The following is a 19,727-nucleotide window of genomic DNA, read 5'->3' as shown; positions in this document are numbered from 1 at the left end:
CTTTACACTATTCATTTTGTCATTTTGTCATGCACACTTTTTAAAAAATTTGTTGGAATGCACTTTACATCCTTAAATTTGTTTTCCACCTAGATACAATTTCCAAATATATTATCAGCATGTATAGCAGTATCTCATTTTTTTAAGTGTTGCATAGTAATTATATGGTAATTAATTTTCAAAATTAACATACTTATAATATTTAATTTCTGAAATTAAGGTTCTTATCCATATAATTAACTACCATGCAACACTTGGACATTTAGGTTGTTCTAGTCTTTGCTATTATGAACAGCAGTCATCTCTCTTCATATACTGTATGCATATATTTAAATATTTTTAGAACAAATTCCTAGAAAGACAATATTAATATCTTGGGCTATCAATTTTTTGGATCTTTTCTCATCTCTTAAATGACAAATTATTTCTTATTGATTATTTAATTGGTATTTCTTTATTTGAGAACAAAAGAATATCTTTCCATGTGTTTTTAAGCCTTTTATATTTTCAGAGAACTGCTAGTTTCAATTCTTTGCCCCATTTTCTATTTTTTTTTTCTTATAGGTTACTAACTCTTTTTTTTTTTTTTGAGATGGAGTTTTGCTCTTGTTACCCAGGCTGGAGTGCAGTGGCCCTATCTTAGCTCACTGCAACTTCTGCCTTCCAGGTTCAAGCGATTCTCCTGCCTCAGCCTTCTGAGTAGCTAAGATTACAGGTGCCTGCCACCACACCTGGCTAATTTTTGTATTTTTAATAGAGACGGGGTTTCGCCATGTTGGCTGGCTGGTGTCGAACTCCTGACCTAAAGTGATCCGCCCTTTGGGATTACAGGCATGAGTCACCGCACCTGGCCAAATACTAACTCTTTAAGGAAAAAATTATGCCTTTTTGTGTCTTACATGTAGTATTTTTTCTGCTGTTGTTTGTGTTACACACAGGTTCACATACACTTGCACACACATGCCTGTTTACCATGAAGAAATAGCTGATTTTTAGTGGTCAAATATGGCAATCTTTTCTTTTGAGGCTTCTGGGTTTGGGGCTTTCGGTGCTCTTTAGGAATGCTTCTTTTACTCCAGGATTGTAATAATTACTTCATGTTTTTTTCTAGTACTTTTATGATTTTTTAAGCATTTAACTCTTTGATGCAGCTAGAATTTAATTTGGTATAAGATGTTTGATAGGGACTCAGCATTATATAACCATCCAGTTGTCCCAAGACTCTCCTGGAACTTCCCTTGAGTGATGCAAAATGCCACTTTTATCATATACTAGAGCTTTACATATATTTTAATTTATTCTTGGACTTTTTCTACTGATTTTCTTATTCCTTTATTGATATTACTCTGTTAATTAGCATAGCTTCATATTATCTTTTAGCATCTAATGAGACTCATCTGCCATCATTATTCATTTATGAAATTTTTTCTCATTCTTCCTACAGATTTTTTTCCAGATTAATTTTAGAATTGTTAATTCTAATTTTTTAGAATTAAAATTTAATGGTTTACGCCATTCTCCTGCCTCAGCCTCCCGAGTAGCTGGGACTACAGGCGCCCGCCACCTCGCCTGGCTAGTTTTTGTATTTTTAGTAGAGACGGGGTTTCACCGTGTTAGCCAGGATGGTCTCGATCTCCTGACCTCGTGATCCGCCCGTCTTGGCCTCCCAAAGTGCTGGGATTACAGGCTTGAGCCACCGCGCCCGGCCTTCTTCTTGACTTTTAGGTGCAATCTAGTGCTGTCATTTCTACTAGTATCTCCATACATTGGTCACATGGTATTTGATTACGTGTCTTCTAACTACTCTGTTCACTCCTTAAGGATGAGGCCATTATCCAATTCATCTCTGTATTCCAGTGTCTGAAACAGGGCCAGGTACCTACTAAATGCTTAATAAGTGTTTGTTGAATTCACACTTGGTAAAGAAATTTTTTGAAAGGAAGGATTCTTAGGGTCCTAACTATAATTTCTTCAAAGGGGAAGGGTAAATTGTGAAGACTGTTTGTATATATTTTTTGTTTACATGTTTCCATTATTGTTATTTTGTTATTTTTATTTGTAAAATGATAGATCTGTGGGTAGGTTGGGAGAAGTGATTAGCCTGTATTTCCTTTTTTATGAAAGAAGAACAAAATGAAGTTCAAATGGGAAGTATCTCCAGAAAGTTTAACATTTTCTTATTAAGCAACTCATTGATTGGGCATCTAAACTTGAGATATTTTATATAGTACTTTTAAAATGGGGATCTAACTTAACACAAAGCACATTAAATAGCAGGTCATGTCAGATGGGGTTTAAGGATCATGAGCACTAAACAAAGGCAGATTTTTTTCTTGTTTATTGGTTATAGTAAATACACAATTTATTATTTATTTATTTTTTTAACCTTTTAAAGGCTTTGGAACTGAAGAATCTGCCTGGTGAGTTCAACTCTGGGAATCAACCAAGCAACAGAGAAAAAAACAGATACCGAGATATTCTTCCATGTAAGCTAAAAATGGTTTTGATTATTTTCCTGTTTACATTTAGCAAAAGTGAAAAGGGCACTGTATGGCTTTTTGTATGAGACATTTTGGCCTGTGACCATGATGAAGAGTTCTGGCACATAGCATTGGGTGACCTGGGCAGATTCTAAGGTATGTGCTACATAGGAGAGAGTCAGTTCCTCTCTTTCTGGTACATCCTTCAGCCACTGTCACAGGGTCCTTTACAGCAGTCCTTCAGCCTTGTTCTCATATATTGCTGCTTCTCAGAGCGTGAGCCTTCCAGAACAAAATCCAATAGTCTGAGCCATACACCACTTTTGGTACCCAAAGCCTTAACCACCTTCTCTGGCTATTTTGTTTAGACACACAAAAAAGCTCTTTGCATCCTTCATCCTGGACAATAAAGCTATTAATCTGCTCTCCAACAGGAGGCTGCCTTTTGGTTGTCTCCACAGGGCCTTAACTGCTTCCCAGTGTTGACGGGAGGGTAGTGGCACCTTCTCTGTTCTCCCCACTCAGTTACTCTTAGGAGTTATCCATCTCAGGCAATTCAAAGAGCAGAATCAAAACACAACAATGCAATTTTAATCTTAGGCAGGAAATCTCATTCCATAACTCACATTCCTTTCAGAGTCAAGGTTTTTCAAAACTAAATTTACTATTTTACTTCCTCCAATTTAACCCTCTTCTTATATTTTACATCTTACGTAATCACCAAGTTCAAACCAGAAAATAGGGAGTCGGTTGATTGTAATACCTCCAGGGTCCTCCCCCATCTCTCAGTTCCCACAGCTGCTGACTTAGTCTGAGCCCATTTTAACTCTCAGCTGGTTACGGTCTTCTTTACTGCCTCACTTTCTGATCTTTCACAAAAGCTACGGAGATTTCCTTAAAATGCAAGTCAGAACATGTAGCTTTTCTTTTAAAGCTCTTTCTTGGCTCTTTGTTACTGTCATGGTACAGTTGTTTAACATGGCATATGAATTTCACTTGTTTGCTTCTCTAGCCTTAGCTCTCCCACAGAACTTCTTTTGCTATCTAGAATTAATAATTATTTTTTTGTTCGTTGGTTGTTATGCCTCTTAAACTGCAGTTCTTGAAAGAACTACTCATCCCTTCTTTGCTGAGGCAGTTCCTGCTGTCTTTCTTAAGCAGCTCCAACAGGCTTTTCTTATTTTCCTTAAAGCTAGGTTTGGTGTTTTTCCAGTAGTTTCTTAGCATCTTGTAACCATAACCACTCTCCCCTTCTACCAAACCATATTTTAATTTGTTTTCATTTTTGTTTCTCCTACTAGTCTTGAGATAGTTCTTATAAAAACCAGAGTGGAATGCAGTGACCGCTGTCATTAGATAAATACCTCATGTTTAGTGGGTTTATTAAAATTGAAAATAACTTTATGATTATAAAAAACAATAAATACATTTCCAACATGGTTAAAATAATCTATTCTGTTATCTTCTGTGGGGAGAGTGTGGAGAAGTACATTGGTGAATACTTCTGAAATCAGAGTAATGAACCATGATTAAACATTTTAATAAATAATGCTAATAATTTGTTGCTTCTCCAAAATGTCAAAGGTCCAAATTTCATAATTTCTATTCCTGTATGTGCAGTTTGCCCTCAAGGAGACTAAAAGCAAACATGCCTTAATAATTAGCCTCTCGGGATTGTAAGAAGCTCATTTTACAATAGAGGGTACACATAATATTTTATCTGACTTGAAGTTTTTATTCTGGATATCAAAAGAGTTACAACTAAGAAATTCAAAGATAATAAAAAATAAAGTTAAACCATTAAAGTAAGGAAAGTTATGTGAAACTTTCTGCTTTTCATAAAAGAAAAGAAACTGTAATTCAACCATATTCTACCTAAAGGCCCATTGGTGTATCCACCTCATAACACAGTGTAATCTAATCTGAAACTCAGTCAACTTAAGTGGCCATCATAAAAAACTCTTTGGTTTTTTAAAATCACACATTTCTTGGCTTTATAGAAAAGGTTCCTGAAGATTCACATCAAGAAAGCTAAAGAAGTAATTTGTTGTGTCGTCTTCAAATGCTGAGAACACTAAATGGATGAATTCACACACCTTTGAACACTACAAATACAGGCAGCCTTCACTTTGCATGGCCTCAGTATACTCCAATATTGGTTACTGTGTTTAACTAAATAATACCAGTCCCACAACAATACAATTCACATTTTAGTTACCACAATATATTCACTGCAAGTAATTGCCTAAAGCAATAAGCATCTTTGCTAGCACTTTAGTCCACAAGTCCCTATGTAAATAACAGATGTGCATCATGACCAGTGACTAATAAATGTTACTTCTTTCAACATATGTCAGTGATAGGTAACTGTGAGCCTGTTAGTCATTTCACACACAGCAAAGCATCTGATTGTGTTGTCTTCTCGTCTCTCAATGGTGAACCCCTATGACCTTTTACCAAAATGTATAATTGAGAGAGAGATTTGGCTGAGAGAGATGAAACTGCAGTAAAGAAACAAAAAGTGATCATGTTGGGAATGAAATTTGAATGGAATTATAGAAGAACTAGCTGACCAGGGACATGCTGACACTGCTACTGCTCAAGAGACTCCAGAGTTGCAGCCTCAGGCACCTGTGGAAGGGGAACTCACCAACGTGAATGACCAAAGTGGTTGTGAGGAAAAAGATAAAGGCAACCTAGGGGAAGCAATGATGGCGAAAAACTTGACATTAAAGAAAGAAACTTTGGAGCTATTTCACAACAATATAAGTGCCAAGGATAAAAGGTGGAAACTGATCCAGACTTAGAAGTTAGCCTAGACATAGAAAAAATACTCACTCTGTATTGTAAGTTATACAATAAAAAGAAGAGGCAGACACTGTTCAAACTACTCTTGGTAAATTTTTTTTTTTTAAAAAAACAAATTAAATGCTTTAATTCCCAATATTTCTAATGTTTTAAATTACAATGTTCTAAATAAATGTTAGTCTTGCTATTTTTTGCTTCTCTATATATGTATAGCCAGCAATACGTGAGTTTTTAATGATTTCACAAAAAAATTTAAGAGTCATGAAACAAGAATAGTATTTCCTATTGATTATTAAGATTCTTTTGTATGGTTTCAACTTGCATGGTCATATTTATGGCCCCGTACCATCATGCCAAGCAAGAATGGCCTTTATTTTGTAGTATAGGAATTTTTAGGTATAAAGACAATATCTTCCATTTCTTTACCATTTCACAACTTAACAAAGCATTTTGAAGGCTAATAAAAGAGCAAGTCACACAGGTTCTCCAACTCTTGGCCTAATACTTTTTCTGTTACTTGTCTGTCTCTCAGGGATCTACTCAGAACTGATAAAGGTAATGACTTAGGTTTCTGTTAGCTTCTCACTTTTCAGAGCATGTTTACATATTTCTCATTGAGTGCTCTGTATACTCATGTGAGAAGAACAGGGAAGATGATAATATCTAAATTTAATGCAAGACAATAAGGAAGGGATAATCTTTCAACAAATCGTCTGGACAGTTGCATATTCATATACCAAAAATGAACTTTGGTTCTTACCTCAAAACTTATATAAAAATTAACTCAAAATAGATTATAGATCTATCATTAGAGTTAAAAACATAAAACTTCTGAAAGAAACCCTAGGACAAGATGTTACTGCCCTTGGGTTTGGCAAATTTTTTCCTAAATAAGACACAAAACCCTCAAATTGTAAAAGAAAAAAAATAAATTGGATTTCATCAAATAAGAAAAAATCTCTGCTCTTCAAAGCATATTATTATAAAACCAAAAAGAAAAGCAACAGGCTGGAAGAAAAATACATGCAAAACAGTTATATCACAAAAACTTATATTCATAATCTATAATTACTACAAATCAAGAAGAGGACAAATAACCCAACACTAAATGAGCAAAAGATTTGAGCAGACACTTCTCAAGGAAGATATATGGATGGCAAATAAATGCATGAAATGATATCCACCATTATAAATCATTAGGAAAATGCAAATTAAAACCATAATGTGATACCATTTTACGCTCACTACAATGAAATGGAGTTTGTTTCTAATAAAGTTAAACATATACCTACCATATGATTCAGCAGTTCTATTTATATGGTTTACCTAAGAGAAAGTAAAGCATATGTCTGCATAAAGACTTATATATTAATGTTCATATCAGCTTTACTTATAATAGCCAAAAACTGGAAACAGTGCAAATGCCCATCAATGGGAGAGTGGATAAACAAATTGTGGTATGTCTACATAATAGAATGCAACCAGGCAATAAAAAATGACTAACAATGCATTGAACAACATGAATGAATCTTAAAATAATTTTACTCAGTGAAATAAGCCAGTCAAAAGAGTATATACTGTATGTTATGAACCAAATTAAATTCTCCCAAAATTCATATGTTGAAGTTCCAACCCTTTGTACCTCAGATGTGACCTGATTTGGAGATAGGACCTTTAAAGTGCTAATTAAGATAAAATGAGGCTCTTTGAGTGTGCCCAATCCAATCCATCGGGTGTCCTTATATAAGAAGCAATTGGGACACACAAGAGACGTCAGGGATCCGAAGGCACAGAGAAAAGTCCAAGTGAAGACACAGCAAGGCAGCCATTGGCATGCCAAGGAGAGAGACCTCAGGAAAAACCAAGCCTGCTGCCACCTTGATCTTTGTCTTAGTTTGTTTTGTGTTGCTATAAAGGAATAATTTATAAAGGAAAGGGATTTATTTATCTCATAGTTCTGCAGATTGGAAGGTTCAAGAGTGGGCATCTGGTGAGGGCTACAGGCTGCTTCCACTCATGGTGGGAAGTGAAGTGAAGCCAGCATATGCAGAGATCACATGGTGAAAGAAGAAGCAGGAGAGAAATGCGGAGGTGCCCGGCTCTTGCAGAACAAATAGAATGAGAGCTCACTCATGCCATTAATCTATTAATGAGAGATCTGCCCTTGTGACCCAAACACATCGCATTAGGCTTCACTTCCAACATTGGGAATCAAGTTTCAGCATGAGGTTTAGAAGGGCCAAACATCTAAATCATAGCATTTTGCACCTGGCCCTTTAAAACTTATGTTCTTAGCACATTGCAAAATACAATTATTCATTCCCAATAGTCCCTAAAAGTCAACTTGTTTCAGCACCAACTTAAAAGTTCAAAGTCATATCTAAGACTCAAAGTAAGTTCTTTCCAGTTGTAAGCCTGTAAAATCAAAAAAGAGGATATTTACCTCCAAGGTAAAATGGTGGTACAGGCATTGGGTAAATACTTCCATTCCAAAAAGGAAAAATTGGTCAAAAGAAAGGAATAATAGTCCCCATGCAAGTCCAAAACCCAGCAGGGCACATATTAAATCTTAAAGCTTCAAAATAATCTCCTTTGACTCCATGCCCTGCATATTGGTCACAGTGGTGTGTGGGGTGGGCTCCCAAGGCCTTGGGTAGCCCTTCCCCCATAGCTTTGCAGGGCACAGACCACTGGCTACTTCCATGGGTTGTAATAATGCTGCAGCTTTTTCAGGCTGATGTGGAATGCTGTTAATAGCTCTACTATGGTGGAGTTCCAGCACCTTTGTGGCTCCTAAGAGTTGCCCTGGTGTGCACTCTAAGGACACTCTAGCCCAACATTTCCACTAAAGATTGCCTTAGTAGGAGCTCTCTGTAGTGGCTCCACCCCTGCAATAGCCATCTACCTGCACTCCCAGGCTTTTTAATATATTCTCTGAAATTTAGGTTAAAGCTGCCAAGCCTCCATGTCCCTTGCATTCTGGATGCCTGCAGACTTAACACCACATGAATGCCACCAAGGCTTACCACTTAGCCCCTCAGGAGCAGTGGCCCAAACCCTACCTGGGGCCATTTGACCTATTGCTGGAGCCAGAGCAGCCAGGATGTGGGGAGCAGCATCCTGAGGTGGCCACGGGCAGTGGTGCTCCAGGTCTGTCCCCAAAAGTCATTCTGTCCTTCTAGGCCTTGGGGCCTATTAGGGAAGGGGTGGCTCCAGATATTTCTGAGGTGCTTTTGGGCACTTTTTCCAGACTTTCCCTCATATTCTTGTCTTTTTCTGAGCCTTCCACACACTTCCAACCTCTGCTCATCGCCCAGTTCCAAAACTGCTTCCACATTTTCAGGCATCTTTATAGCAACACCCCAATTCTCAGTACCAATTCTGTCTTAGTTCATTTTGTATTGCTATAAAGGAGTACCTGAGGCTGGTTAATTTATAAAGAAAAGAGATTTATTTAGCTCCCGGTTCTGCTGGCTGGAAGGTTCAAGATTGGGCCTGTAGTGAGGGCCTCAGGCTGCTTCCACTCATGGTAGAAGGTGAAGTGAAATCAGCATGTGAAGAGATTACATGGTGAAAGAGGATGCAAGAGGGAGAGAGAGAGGTGCCCCGTCCTTCTTAATAATCAGTTTTTGCAGCAGTGAATAGAGTGAGAACTCAGTCAACCCCGAGGAAGGGCATTAACCTATTCATGAGTGATTTGTCTCCATGTCTCAAAACCTCCCATTAGGCCCACTTCCAATGTTGGGGATCAGTTTTCAGCATTAGGTTTGGAGAGGACGAACATCCAAACCCTAACAATTGCTGCACTTCCAGACTCCAGAATGTGAAAATAAATTTCCACCCTAGAAAACTAATATACTGTATGCTTCCACATACACAAAATTTTAGAAATTTTAAACTAATTTGTATTGAAAGAGTATATCAGTGGTTCCACATATATAAAATGTTAGAAAATTTAAACTAATTTGTATTGACAGAGCATATCAGTGGTTGCCTTGGGGCAAGATGAGAGCAAGAAGGATAGATTATAAAGAGGCATGAGGATAGTTTTGCACTGATGGAGATGTTTAATTATCTTTATTGTTGTAGTGGTCTCATGGGTGCACATGTATGACAGTTATACCTTCATAAACTGTGAAAAAGGTGGTTTGTGAGTGCAAAAGGTATATTACACTTGTCAAAAATTTTCATACAGTTCACCATTATAATGTAGATAGATGGGAAAACAAGCTCTTTAAGGCAGAGATTTAACAAGCTTCTTTCTGTACTTCTTGAGGTTGCTGTATGTTTGCTTCTATTACTACCACTTACTAATAGTAATAGTAGTAGTAGTAACACTAATATGTTTATTACTATTGCTTATTACTAATTTAAGTCTGTTATAGGTAGTAACATTTAATTCCCACAACAACCTACCTCTGAGGTGTCAGTATGTTAGTGTCCTTGTTTTACAAAAAGGCTAAAAGATATTAAGTAATTTTCTCACAGTCACACTGCAAATAGAGAGAGATCTGGGATTCAAACCCAGGCTTAACCACCACTGTATTTATTGTACATTGCTTTGTTTTCTATTTCAAGAAACTTTTTTTTTTTTCCTTTTGAGATGGAGTCTTGTTGTCTCCCAGGTTGGAGTGCAATGGCACAATCTCAGCTCACCGCAACCTCTGCCTCCTGGGTTCAAGCGATTTTCTTGCCTCAGCCTCCCAAATAGCTGGAATTAGAGGCATGTGCCACCACACCCGGGTAATTTTGTATTTTTAGTAGAGATGGGTTTTCTCCACCTTGGTCAGGCTGGTCTCGAACTCCCAGCCTCAGGTGATCTGCCCACCTCGGCCTCCCAAAGTACTGGGATTACAGGCACGTGCCACGTGCCTCGCTGTTTTGTTTCTTTAAGAACCAGAGTCTACTTGGAGTTCAGTATCACAATCATAGCTCACTGAAACCTCAAACTCCTGAGCTCAAGCAATCCTCCCACCTCAGCTTCCCAAGTAGCTGGGACTACGGGGATGGGTATGTGCCACTACACGCACCTAGCTAATTTTGTATTCATTTATTTTTTTTAGAAACAAAACTCTTTTGCTTAGGCTGGTCTCAAACTCTTGGCTTCAAGTGATCCTTCTGCCTCAGCCTCCCAAGTAGCTGGAATACCTGGCTCTCGTTATTCTTCTTATAGATATGAAACTTTATTTTGTAGTATTTGTTGCTATTACTTCATTTTCTTTCTCTTTTCCCTTATTTTTAAATCACTATTCTGATCTATTAGCTGTTTGATTGGAGATGGGTATAAGTAGTTGATGCAGTCTCAAACTCTACCTTTATCTTTCTTTCTTTTTTTTTTTAATTGTATCCTGATAAATGAATATTTTTATTGGTTTTAGGAATCTTGGATTTTAGTTCTTTTTTTTCTCATTTTTTTTTCCCCCTGAGTGTTACTTTACTGTCCTCTTCCTTCCAGTGTTTTAGATGAGAACTGTAATGGTCATCTGACTCCTTTTCTTCATGAGAAATATGTTCTTTTTTTTTTTTTTTTCAAAATCTTTAACTATTTTCCTGGAATTAAATAATGTTACCAGGTGTGCTTCATTTCCATCAGTCTTACCTAGACAAATAAGCCCTTTAATTGATCTTCCTTTAGCTGTAATACATTTCATCAGTTAGTAATTGCTCCTCTTGCCTTCTTTTTTTTTTTTTTTTTTTGGCTTCTATGAATTGTAGGGTTGTCTCTCGGTTCTATCTTGTAAAACTTTTTCTCTTGTTACTTCTACCTCTGTAGTTTTGCGTGTACTTTCTCTATCTCTCTGATTTTTATTCTTATTTTCTTCTTTCACTTGGTCTTATAGGAAACTAATTTAAGTTTTTAAAAAAACTTTCCTCCTTCAAATCATCTACTAAAATTTTTAGCTTGTTTGATGGTTAATTTCATGTGTCAACTAGACTAGGCTGTGATATTCAGCTATTTGGTCACATATTAGTCTAGATGTTGGTGTGAAGGTATTTTTTAAAGATGTAATTAACATTTAGATTAGCAGACTTTGAGTAAAGCTGATTAGCCTCCATTATGAGAGTGGGCGTCATTCAGTCGGTTGAAGTCATTAAGAAAAAAAAGGCTCATATTTCCAGAGGAAGAAGGAATTCTACCTGCAGACTGCCTTTGGACTCAAGACTACAATGTCAACTTTTCCCTGGGTTTCTATCCTGCTGGCCTGCCCTGCAGATATTGACTTGCCAGTCTCCACAATCATGAGTCAGTTCTTTAAATCTTTCTCACCGTATATATACAGCCTATTGATTCTATTTATCTAGAGAATCTAGAGTAATAGAATTTGGTACTGAGAGCAATTCTAGAGGAACAGAGTTTTAAGGATGAGTTTTATGAATTACTTCCTTAATCTGATAAGACGTAAAAGCATTAATGACTTTTCAATAGTGAATAGAGTATTAATAATTCATAGTGTAATGTGACAGTAGAGATATACAAAGTATTGCCATTAGGTAATCCTATTCAGACACTTAGAAGAAGCAAGGTTCTGGGTGTCTGTATTTGATAGCTTAGAACATTTTTGAGTTCTCATGAGAACAATGAGATTGGCTAGTTACTCCTGATGTAGAGAAGGAAAGGATGATCTTAGGGATTAATTTTCCCAGCTCAAGTGCCACATAAATAACACAAAAGTTTCTCTTTCTGCCCAGAAAGAAACTCTTATATTCCAGCAAAACTGAGATTATAGAAAACCAAACCCAAAATCTCATCTTGAAAATGACTGAATTACAGCGCAAATTGAATCCCCACCCTTTTAGGGTGTCTGCTGTTAAAATGAGGGCATTGACTGAGAAGGAATGGGATCTTGAAAATTGGAGTGGAGACATATGTGAAGAGCCTTATAAAGCTGGGCATATTGAACCCCTTGACTCTGATGAGTCTTCCTTACCAGTAAAAGCAGCCAGGCCACCCCCATCTGAGGAGATTAATGCTACTTTACCTGAGGAAACATTTATTACCTCCCTGAGTTTGTTGCCTTGCAAGACATTGCTGATTCTTCTCAAGACTCACAGCCACCATCCTTCATTGCTTCTAGTCTCAGCAGGCCCTTAAAGGTAAGGTACGAAGTGTGGCCCATGGAGAAGTATGTTACACTACAAAAGAACTACATGATTTTTCCAATTTATACTGACAGAAATCTGGGAAATATTTGTGGGGAAGGATTTTAAGGGTGTGGGACAATGGTGAAAGGAACTTAGTGTTTGATCAGGCTGAATTTATTGAAATGGGACCACTAAGAAGAGATTCTGGACTTAATATGTGGCTTGGGGAGTTAGAAAGAGCTCTTACAGTTTATTTGGTTAGTTGTATTTAATGGACCAAAAGGTGGCCCAGTCTAAATGAAGATAAAATGCCAGAACTGCCTTGATATATACTATATACTGTGAAGGAAGGGATCCAAAGGATTAGGGAGATTGGAACATTAGATTGGGTTTATCATTTAAGACCTGCCCACCCACCCCAGGAGGTCCAGAGGATGTACTTTTCTCATAACTGTGATAAATATATTTGTGAGGTGAGTCCCAGCATCCTTGAAGAATACTGTGATTGTTCTTCTCTGTAGCTCAGATATTGCAGTGGAAATTGCTGCCACTGAATTGGGAAACCCGAATGCAGTGGGTATAATTGAATCCCAGAGAAATAAGGGCCAGATGGTGGCACTTGATAGCCAAAGGCAAGGTGAATGTGGTATGGTAATAGACAGCAGAGTCAAAGCAGCAATCAGAACAGTCTGACCCGCAGAGACCTATGGTGTTGATTAGTTGATCATGATGTTCCTAGAAGTGAACTAGATGGGACGTCTACTAAATTCTTCCTTGATATGTGTAAGCATAAGAGTTCTAGGTCAAGTGAGCAAAATTCTAACCTGAACCATAGGAACAGAGAATCACAATCAGTCAATAATTTCCCAGACTTGAGCCAGTTTACACACACAGAACACCTTGAATAAATGGGAGGACCCTGGCACACTGCCAAGAATGTATACTGTTAATCTTTCAGCCTTTCCCAAAGGGACCTATAGCCTTTTGCCAGGGCAACTGTACATTTGGAAAAAAGAAAATAATCAAACCTTTCAGAAACTACTGGACACTGGCTCTGAATTGACACCAATTCCAGGAGACCCGAAACATCACTGTGGTCTACAAATCAAAGCAGGGGCTTATGGAGGTCAGGTATTCAATGGAGCTTTAGTTCAAGTTCATTTCACAGTGGACTCAGTAGGTCCCTAAACCCATCTTGTGATTATTTTCCAAGGCCTGGAATGAATAATTGGCATAAACATACTCAGTAACTGGTAGAATCCTCACATTGCTTCTCTGACCTGTGGAGTGAGGAATATTATGGCAGGAAAGGGCAAATGGAAGCCACTAGAACTGATTCTGCTTAGGAAAATAGTAAAAAAGCAAAAGCAATACTACGTTCCTGAAGAGATTGCTGATATTAATGCCTCCATCAAGGACTTTAAGGGTGAAGTGATGTTGATATCTATCACATCCCATTCAACTCACCTGTTTGACCTATACAGAAAAAAGATGGAATTTGGAGAATGACAGTGGATTATTGTAAGCTTCCTCAGATGGTGACTCCAGTTGCAGCTGCTATACCAGATATAGTTTCATTGCCTTAGAAAATCAACACATCCCTTCATACCTGCTATGTAGCTAGTAGCTATTGATCTGGGAAATGCTTTGTTTTCTCTATACCTATTAATCAAGAACACCAAAAGTAGTTTACTTTCAGCTGGCAGGGCCAGCAATACACCCTCACTGTCCTGCCTCAGGGATGAATTAACTCTTCAGCCCTATGTTGTAATTTAGTTCTCAGGGATCTCAATCACCTTTCCGTTCCACAGGATATTACAGAGGTTTATTACATTGATGACATTGTGCTGATTGGACCTAGTGAACAAGAAGTAGCAAATGCTTTAGTCTTATTGTCTGTCAGAGGGTAGGAGATATATACAACAAAAATCAGTGGCCTTCTACTTCAGTGAAATTTCTAGGGGTCCAGTGGTGTGGGACATGTTGAGATAATCATAAGGTGATGGATAAATTGTATCTGGCTCTTCTTACAACCGAAAAAGAGGCACAATGGCTAATGAACCTGGGTGTTTTGGAGGAAACATTCCTTATTTGGATTTGCTACTCTGGTCCATTAACTAAGTGATATGAAAAGCTGCTAGTTTTGAGTGGGACCCAAAACAAGAGAAGGCTCTGAAACATGTTCAGTCTGCCATGTAAGCTTCTCTGCCACGTGGGCTGTATGATGTAGCTGATCCAGTGGTGCTTGAAGTGTTCATGGCAGATAAGGGTGCTGTTTGGACCTTTGGCAGACCCCTTTAGATGAGTCACAGTGCAGGCACATAGGATTTTAGAGCAAATTCCTGCCACCCTTTGTGGACTCTCTTTTTGAGAAACAGTTTTTGACCTGCTACTGGGCCTTGGTAGAGACTGCTTCATAGACTACTAAGTAGAGAATGCTTAACCATGGGCCACCAAGCCATAAAGTTAGGCATACACAATAGCACTCCACCATCAAATGAAAGTGGTAGATCCTGGGCTTGAGCAGATCCTGAAGGCACAAATGAGTTACACAAGGAAGCTGCCCAAATGCTCACTGTTCCCACCCCTACTACATTACCTATCTTCAGCCTGCACCTATTGCCTCATGAGGAGTTCCCTATGATCCACTGACAGAAAAAGAGAAGACTTGGATGTGGTCTACAGAAGGTTCTGCATGATATAAAGGTACCACCCAGAAGACAGCTAGAGCACTGCATCCCTTTTTTGAGACATCTCTGAAGGACAGTGGTTAAGAGAAATACTCCCAGTGGGGAGAATATTGGGTAGTACACTTAGTGGTTTGGTTTTTTTTTTGCCTGGAGAAATGGCCAAAGGTATAAATCTATACTGATTCATGGGCTATGTTTAATGACTTAGCCGGATGGTCAGGGACTTTGAAGGAACATGATTGGAAAAATTGGTGACAGTAAGGTCTGGGGAAGAGGCATGTGAATAGACCTTGCTAGATAGGCACAAACACAAAGATATTTGTATCCCATGTGAATGCTCACCAAAGGTTGATCTCAGCAGAGGAAGACTTTAATAATCAAGTGAATAGAATGACTTGCTCTATGAATATCAGCTAGACTATTCCCCCAGCCACCCCTGTCATTGTGTCATTGCCCATAGGTCTCATGAACAAAGTGGCCTTAGTGGCAGGGATGGAGGTTATGTATGAGCTCAGCAACATGGACTTCTACTCACCCAGGCTGACCTGGCTACAGCTACTATTGAGTGTCCAGTCTGCCAGCAACAGAGACCAACACTGAGTACCTGATGGGCACTATTCCATGGGATGATCAGCCAGCTAGCTGATGGCAGGTTGATTACATTGGGACCACTTCCATCATGGAAGGAGCAGTGCTTTTTTCTTACTAGAATAGACAGTAACTCTGGGTATGGATTTGCCTTCCCTGCACACAGTGCTCCTGCCAATTTACCATCTGTGGACCTACAGAATGCCTTATCCACCATCATGGTATTCCATACAGCATTGCTGTAATCAAGGAACTCACTTTGTGGCAAATACCTTGTGGCAATGGCCTCACTGCCACTGTGTTACCATATTCCTTATCCTCTCAAAGCAGCTGGCTTGATAGAATGGATAAACGGCCTTCGAAGATTCAATTACAGTGAAAGATAGGTGGCAGTACCTTGCAGGGCTGGGGTAATGTTCTCCAGGAGGTTATATATGCCCCAGATCAGCATCCAATATATGATACTGTTTCTACAATAGCCAGGATTCAAGAATCAAGGGGTTGAAATGGGAGTGGCACCAGTCGCCATTATCCCTAGTCATCCATTAGCATAATTTTTGCTTCCTGTTCATGTGGCCTTATGCTCTGCTGGTCTAGGGGTCTTAGTGGCTCTCTTCATTAATGTTGTCTGACACTTAGGCCTTTCTGTCTGCAAACTTGGGTCTTCCTTCATGGACAACAGAGCTTGGAATTATTTTTGGACCAGAGTCTAGATTTACCTAGTCTGTGGAGTCTAGAAGATTTCTGCATAATATGGAACAAGTTACTTTGTACAGATTCTGTATCTGAAAAGTATGAATATAATAGCACCTCCCTCAAAGGTTTGTTTTGGAGTTGACAAGGTGATACGTGTAGTGTATCATGCTGCTTGAACCTGGTATGCATGTTTCACTGCGTTCTATTAGTACTCTCGCTTCTGTTTAGGGAGTTTTCCTATGATCACTTGAATTATTTCCTTTCTGCAGTGAATTCCATAGCTTGCTTCTGAAATTCCTTTTTTAATTCCCCTTGTATGTGCTATGTCTTTTAGCACTTTAATCACTATTGTAGGTTTTTAAAATTTTTTTTTCTGAGTTCTGGGAAAATTTTTTAAGCTGGTTTGTTAAACATGAATTTGTTTTTCTGTTCAATTCCTGCTTTAGGACTTTGAGTTGAATGATTGTGACTTTTATATGAAATCAAGCTTTTATTAGTTTAGATTATTTAATTTTCACATATTTAATCTCATTTCAAAATTTAAAAAATGCTTTTTTTACTATGAAGTAATTCATACTGTTTATATACTGTAATAACTGCTGCTAACATTGTGATGAACACTTGCCAGGCTTATTATATGACATATATCATCATATATATACATATATATGATGAAAGATCTCCCTACAAAGCCATTGTTACTGCCTCTATAATTTAGTAATATAACAAATTTGTTAGTAAACATAGATATATAGTATTATTTTAAACAATTAATGTTCTCTTGAGTTTTATTTAATATACAAATACGAGTTTTTAAGGTGTTATCACCTTTTATAGAAAGGAGAACATTTGTTGTGATTTTTTAGAATGGGCTCCCTTTTTGAAATACTGGGTATCTTTTTATATCTAGTAATTTTTTTTTTAAACGGAGTCTCACTTATTCTGTCGCCCAGGCTGGAGTACAGTGGAGTGGTCTCGGCTCACTGCAGCTTCCGCCTCCCTGGTTCAAGCGATTCTCCTGCCTCAGCCGCATGAGTAGCTGGGATTATAGGTGTGAGCCACCGCACCTGGCTGTTTTTTCTGCTTATTCATATTTACAAGGGAAAGTTTCTGTGTACTACGTTAAAATTTGAGAAGAGTTCTGCCAGATATTATGTAAATGCCTGTTCAGGTCTTGTCAGCATATTTACTAGATAAATGACCGTGTGATTCTGAGTAGTAAGGACAGGTTATTGGTGAGAGAGCTGCATGACAGAGAAGGGCCTCCTTTTCTGTGTGTGTTTGTGCTCTTAATGTGGGGAATGGTGGTGGAACCAGAGCTTCAGATGTCTGTGTCAGGTGAAGAAGGAACTCCTGGAGCAGTGAAGCTTAGTAGGCCAAATAGCTGGTTTTCCATCTCGTATTTGTTATAACAGTCCATGTTAGGTGAGTCCCATATTACTTGGAGCAAATCCGCTTGGTAGCATCCTTTTGTCACAATATCTTTGCTTTGAATAACATGTCCCATCACCAGCTGAAGGCTGAGAGTGGACATAAAATATGGCTGTCTAGTTTGGAGGACACTGGTGGAATTCTATTAATCCTAGGATTTGTCTGCAGTCAACTATTAGATTTTTTTTCCCCTGGTCTCTGCTGCTCTGGGTTTGCAGGTTTCACAGATTTGCAGGAGAATATCATTCATTTACTCCCACAGAGAGTTTCTTCTCTGTTGTGTTCAGTTGCAAACTAGAGGATACTTCCCTTGACTTAATCTTGCCCATGCCAGTTCTAGCAGAAATTTCCAAAAGTACCTGGATGCTAATGATATCATTCTGTGTTTATTAAAAACTGATCTGAAAAATAAACCTCTCATAATTGTATATTTCTTAGGTCATGCCAATAGTTTTCAGGGAGGAAAGAATTTAAACTCATGGACTCAACCCTTTTGGAAAAAAAACTCCTAAACCATCTTCTTTATTGGTCAAAGAGATATATGGATTTATGTGTGTGAAATCCTTTCGTGAAGTCCGGGTGTGATGTATCTCCCACCTTTATCTACCAGATGTTTCTGTTTCTGTTATAGATGATTCAACACGCGTTCCTCTTGGAAAAAGCAAGGACTACATCAATGCTAGTTATATTAGGATAGTCAATTGTGGACAAGAGTATTTTTATATCGCTACTCAAGGACCACTGCTGAGCACCATAGATGACTTTTGGCAAATGGTGTTGGAAAATAATTCTAATGTTATTGCCATGATAACCAGAGAGATAGAAGATGGAGTTATCAAATGCTACCCTTACTGGCCCATTTCTCTGAAGAAGCCATTGGAATTGAAACACTTCCATGTATTCCTGGAGAACTACCAGATACTTCAATGTTTCATCATTCGAATGTTTCAAGTTGTGGAGAAGTCCGTAAGTTTTTAAACATCAGTATTAGATATATGTTTCACCACATAAGCAAATGTCTTAGAACTAGAAGTTAGGAGTAGGATGGAAAATAGACTGATGATACTTCTTAAAGTAGCTTTTTACTTGTCCCTGGTACCAGAAGCCACCACCACTTCTCCTTCTCCTTAACCAGATTCTGTAGAGAAGAACAAATTGGAAAAGAGAGGTGGGGTAGGGAGAGTGACTGTTGAAGTTGTCTGATTCTGGGTTATACCTGCTTCTGCCAAGTGTGGCAGATATGTGTTGAGTCCTTAAGGTATACTAATCACTGGGCCAGGCACTATCAGTACTTACCGAGTAGTGGAGAGGTTGGTACATTCACTAATAGATACCTAACTTACCGTGTTCAGTGATAATGTTGAGATATGTCTTGGCCACTTTGGGGCTCAGAAGGTAAATACTTAGCTTTACTTGGAGTTTGGGAGCAGGTTTACTGGAGGAGGTGGCATTTGTTTTGAGAATTATCCAAATGAGAAAGATGGAGGGAGAAAGTAGATGATCAAAATATAAAATAATACAAGGTGTGTATAGAGACAAATGTAAGTAGTTAAGTGTTTCTGAAATGTAAAAGTTCAGTGCCAGGGAGTAGTAAAAGATGAGATGAGGTTATCAAAAGTAAGCAGGGGCCACCTAGAATGTGAAATGTCTTAAATTTCAGCTAAGTAGCGTGAACTTTATTATGAAGATAATTGGGAGACATTGAAGAATTTTAGTAAGTGACATGATCAACTACGGCTGTTGGCATGGGGGTGGAAAGCACAGACGCAAGTGTTTTGCAGATAAAATTGGGAGACTTATAAGTGACTTATGACATGATTTATAAGTGACAGAGGAGGGGTTGAAAATATATTCAATATAGTAACCACATGTGGATATTTGTTTAAATTTAATTTATTTAAATTTATGTAAAATAACAAATTGAGTTCCTCACCTGCAGTAGCCACGTTTC

The 19,727-nt window shown here is 38.2% G+C and overlaps 1 protein-coding gene across 19 annotated transcripts in view; it reads left to right on the top strand.

Annotated features, from left to right (window-relative positions):
- Window positions 1-19,727, top strand: part of PTPN20 (protein tyrosine phosphatase, non-receptor type 20) — a 109,667-nt gene that overhangs the window by 70,828 nt on the left and 19,112 nt on the right. For 6 of the 19 annotated variants that reach the window (XM_011950341.1, XM_011950337.1, XM_011950339.1 and 3 more), the window contains one exon: window positions 2,396-2,486. The exons of 7 other annotated variants lie outside the window; for them this stretch is intronic. In XM_011950341.1, the coding sequence (XP_011805731.1) occupies window positions 2,396-2,486 (91 nt within the window). Of the gene's footprint in view, window positions 1-2,395; window positions 2,487-18,407; window positions 18,743-19,727 lie in introns of all 19 variants that reach the window. 6 more of the 19 variants (XM_011950331.1, XM_011950332.1, XM_011950329.1 and 3 more) reach the window with 2 other exon arrangements.

This window comes from Colobus angolensis, unplaced genomic scaffold, assembly GCF_000951035.1.
Source record: "Colobus angolensis palliatus isolate OR3802 unplaced genomic scaffold, Cang.pa_1.0 Scaffold306, whole genome shotgun sequence".
Taxonomy (NCBI): domain Eukaryota; kingdom Metazoa; phylum Chordata; class Mammalia; order Primates; family Cercopithecidae; genus Colobus; species Colobus angolensis.
Note: the sequence above shows the minus strand (reverse complement) of the source record. Positions and strands in the feature narration are given on the sequence as shown.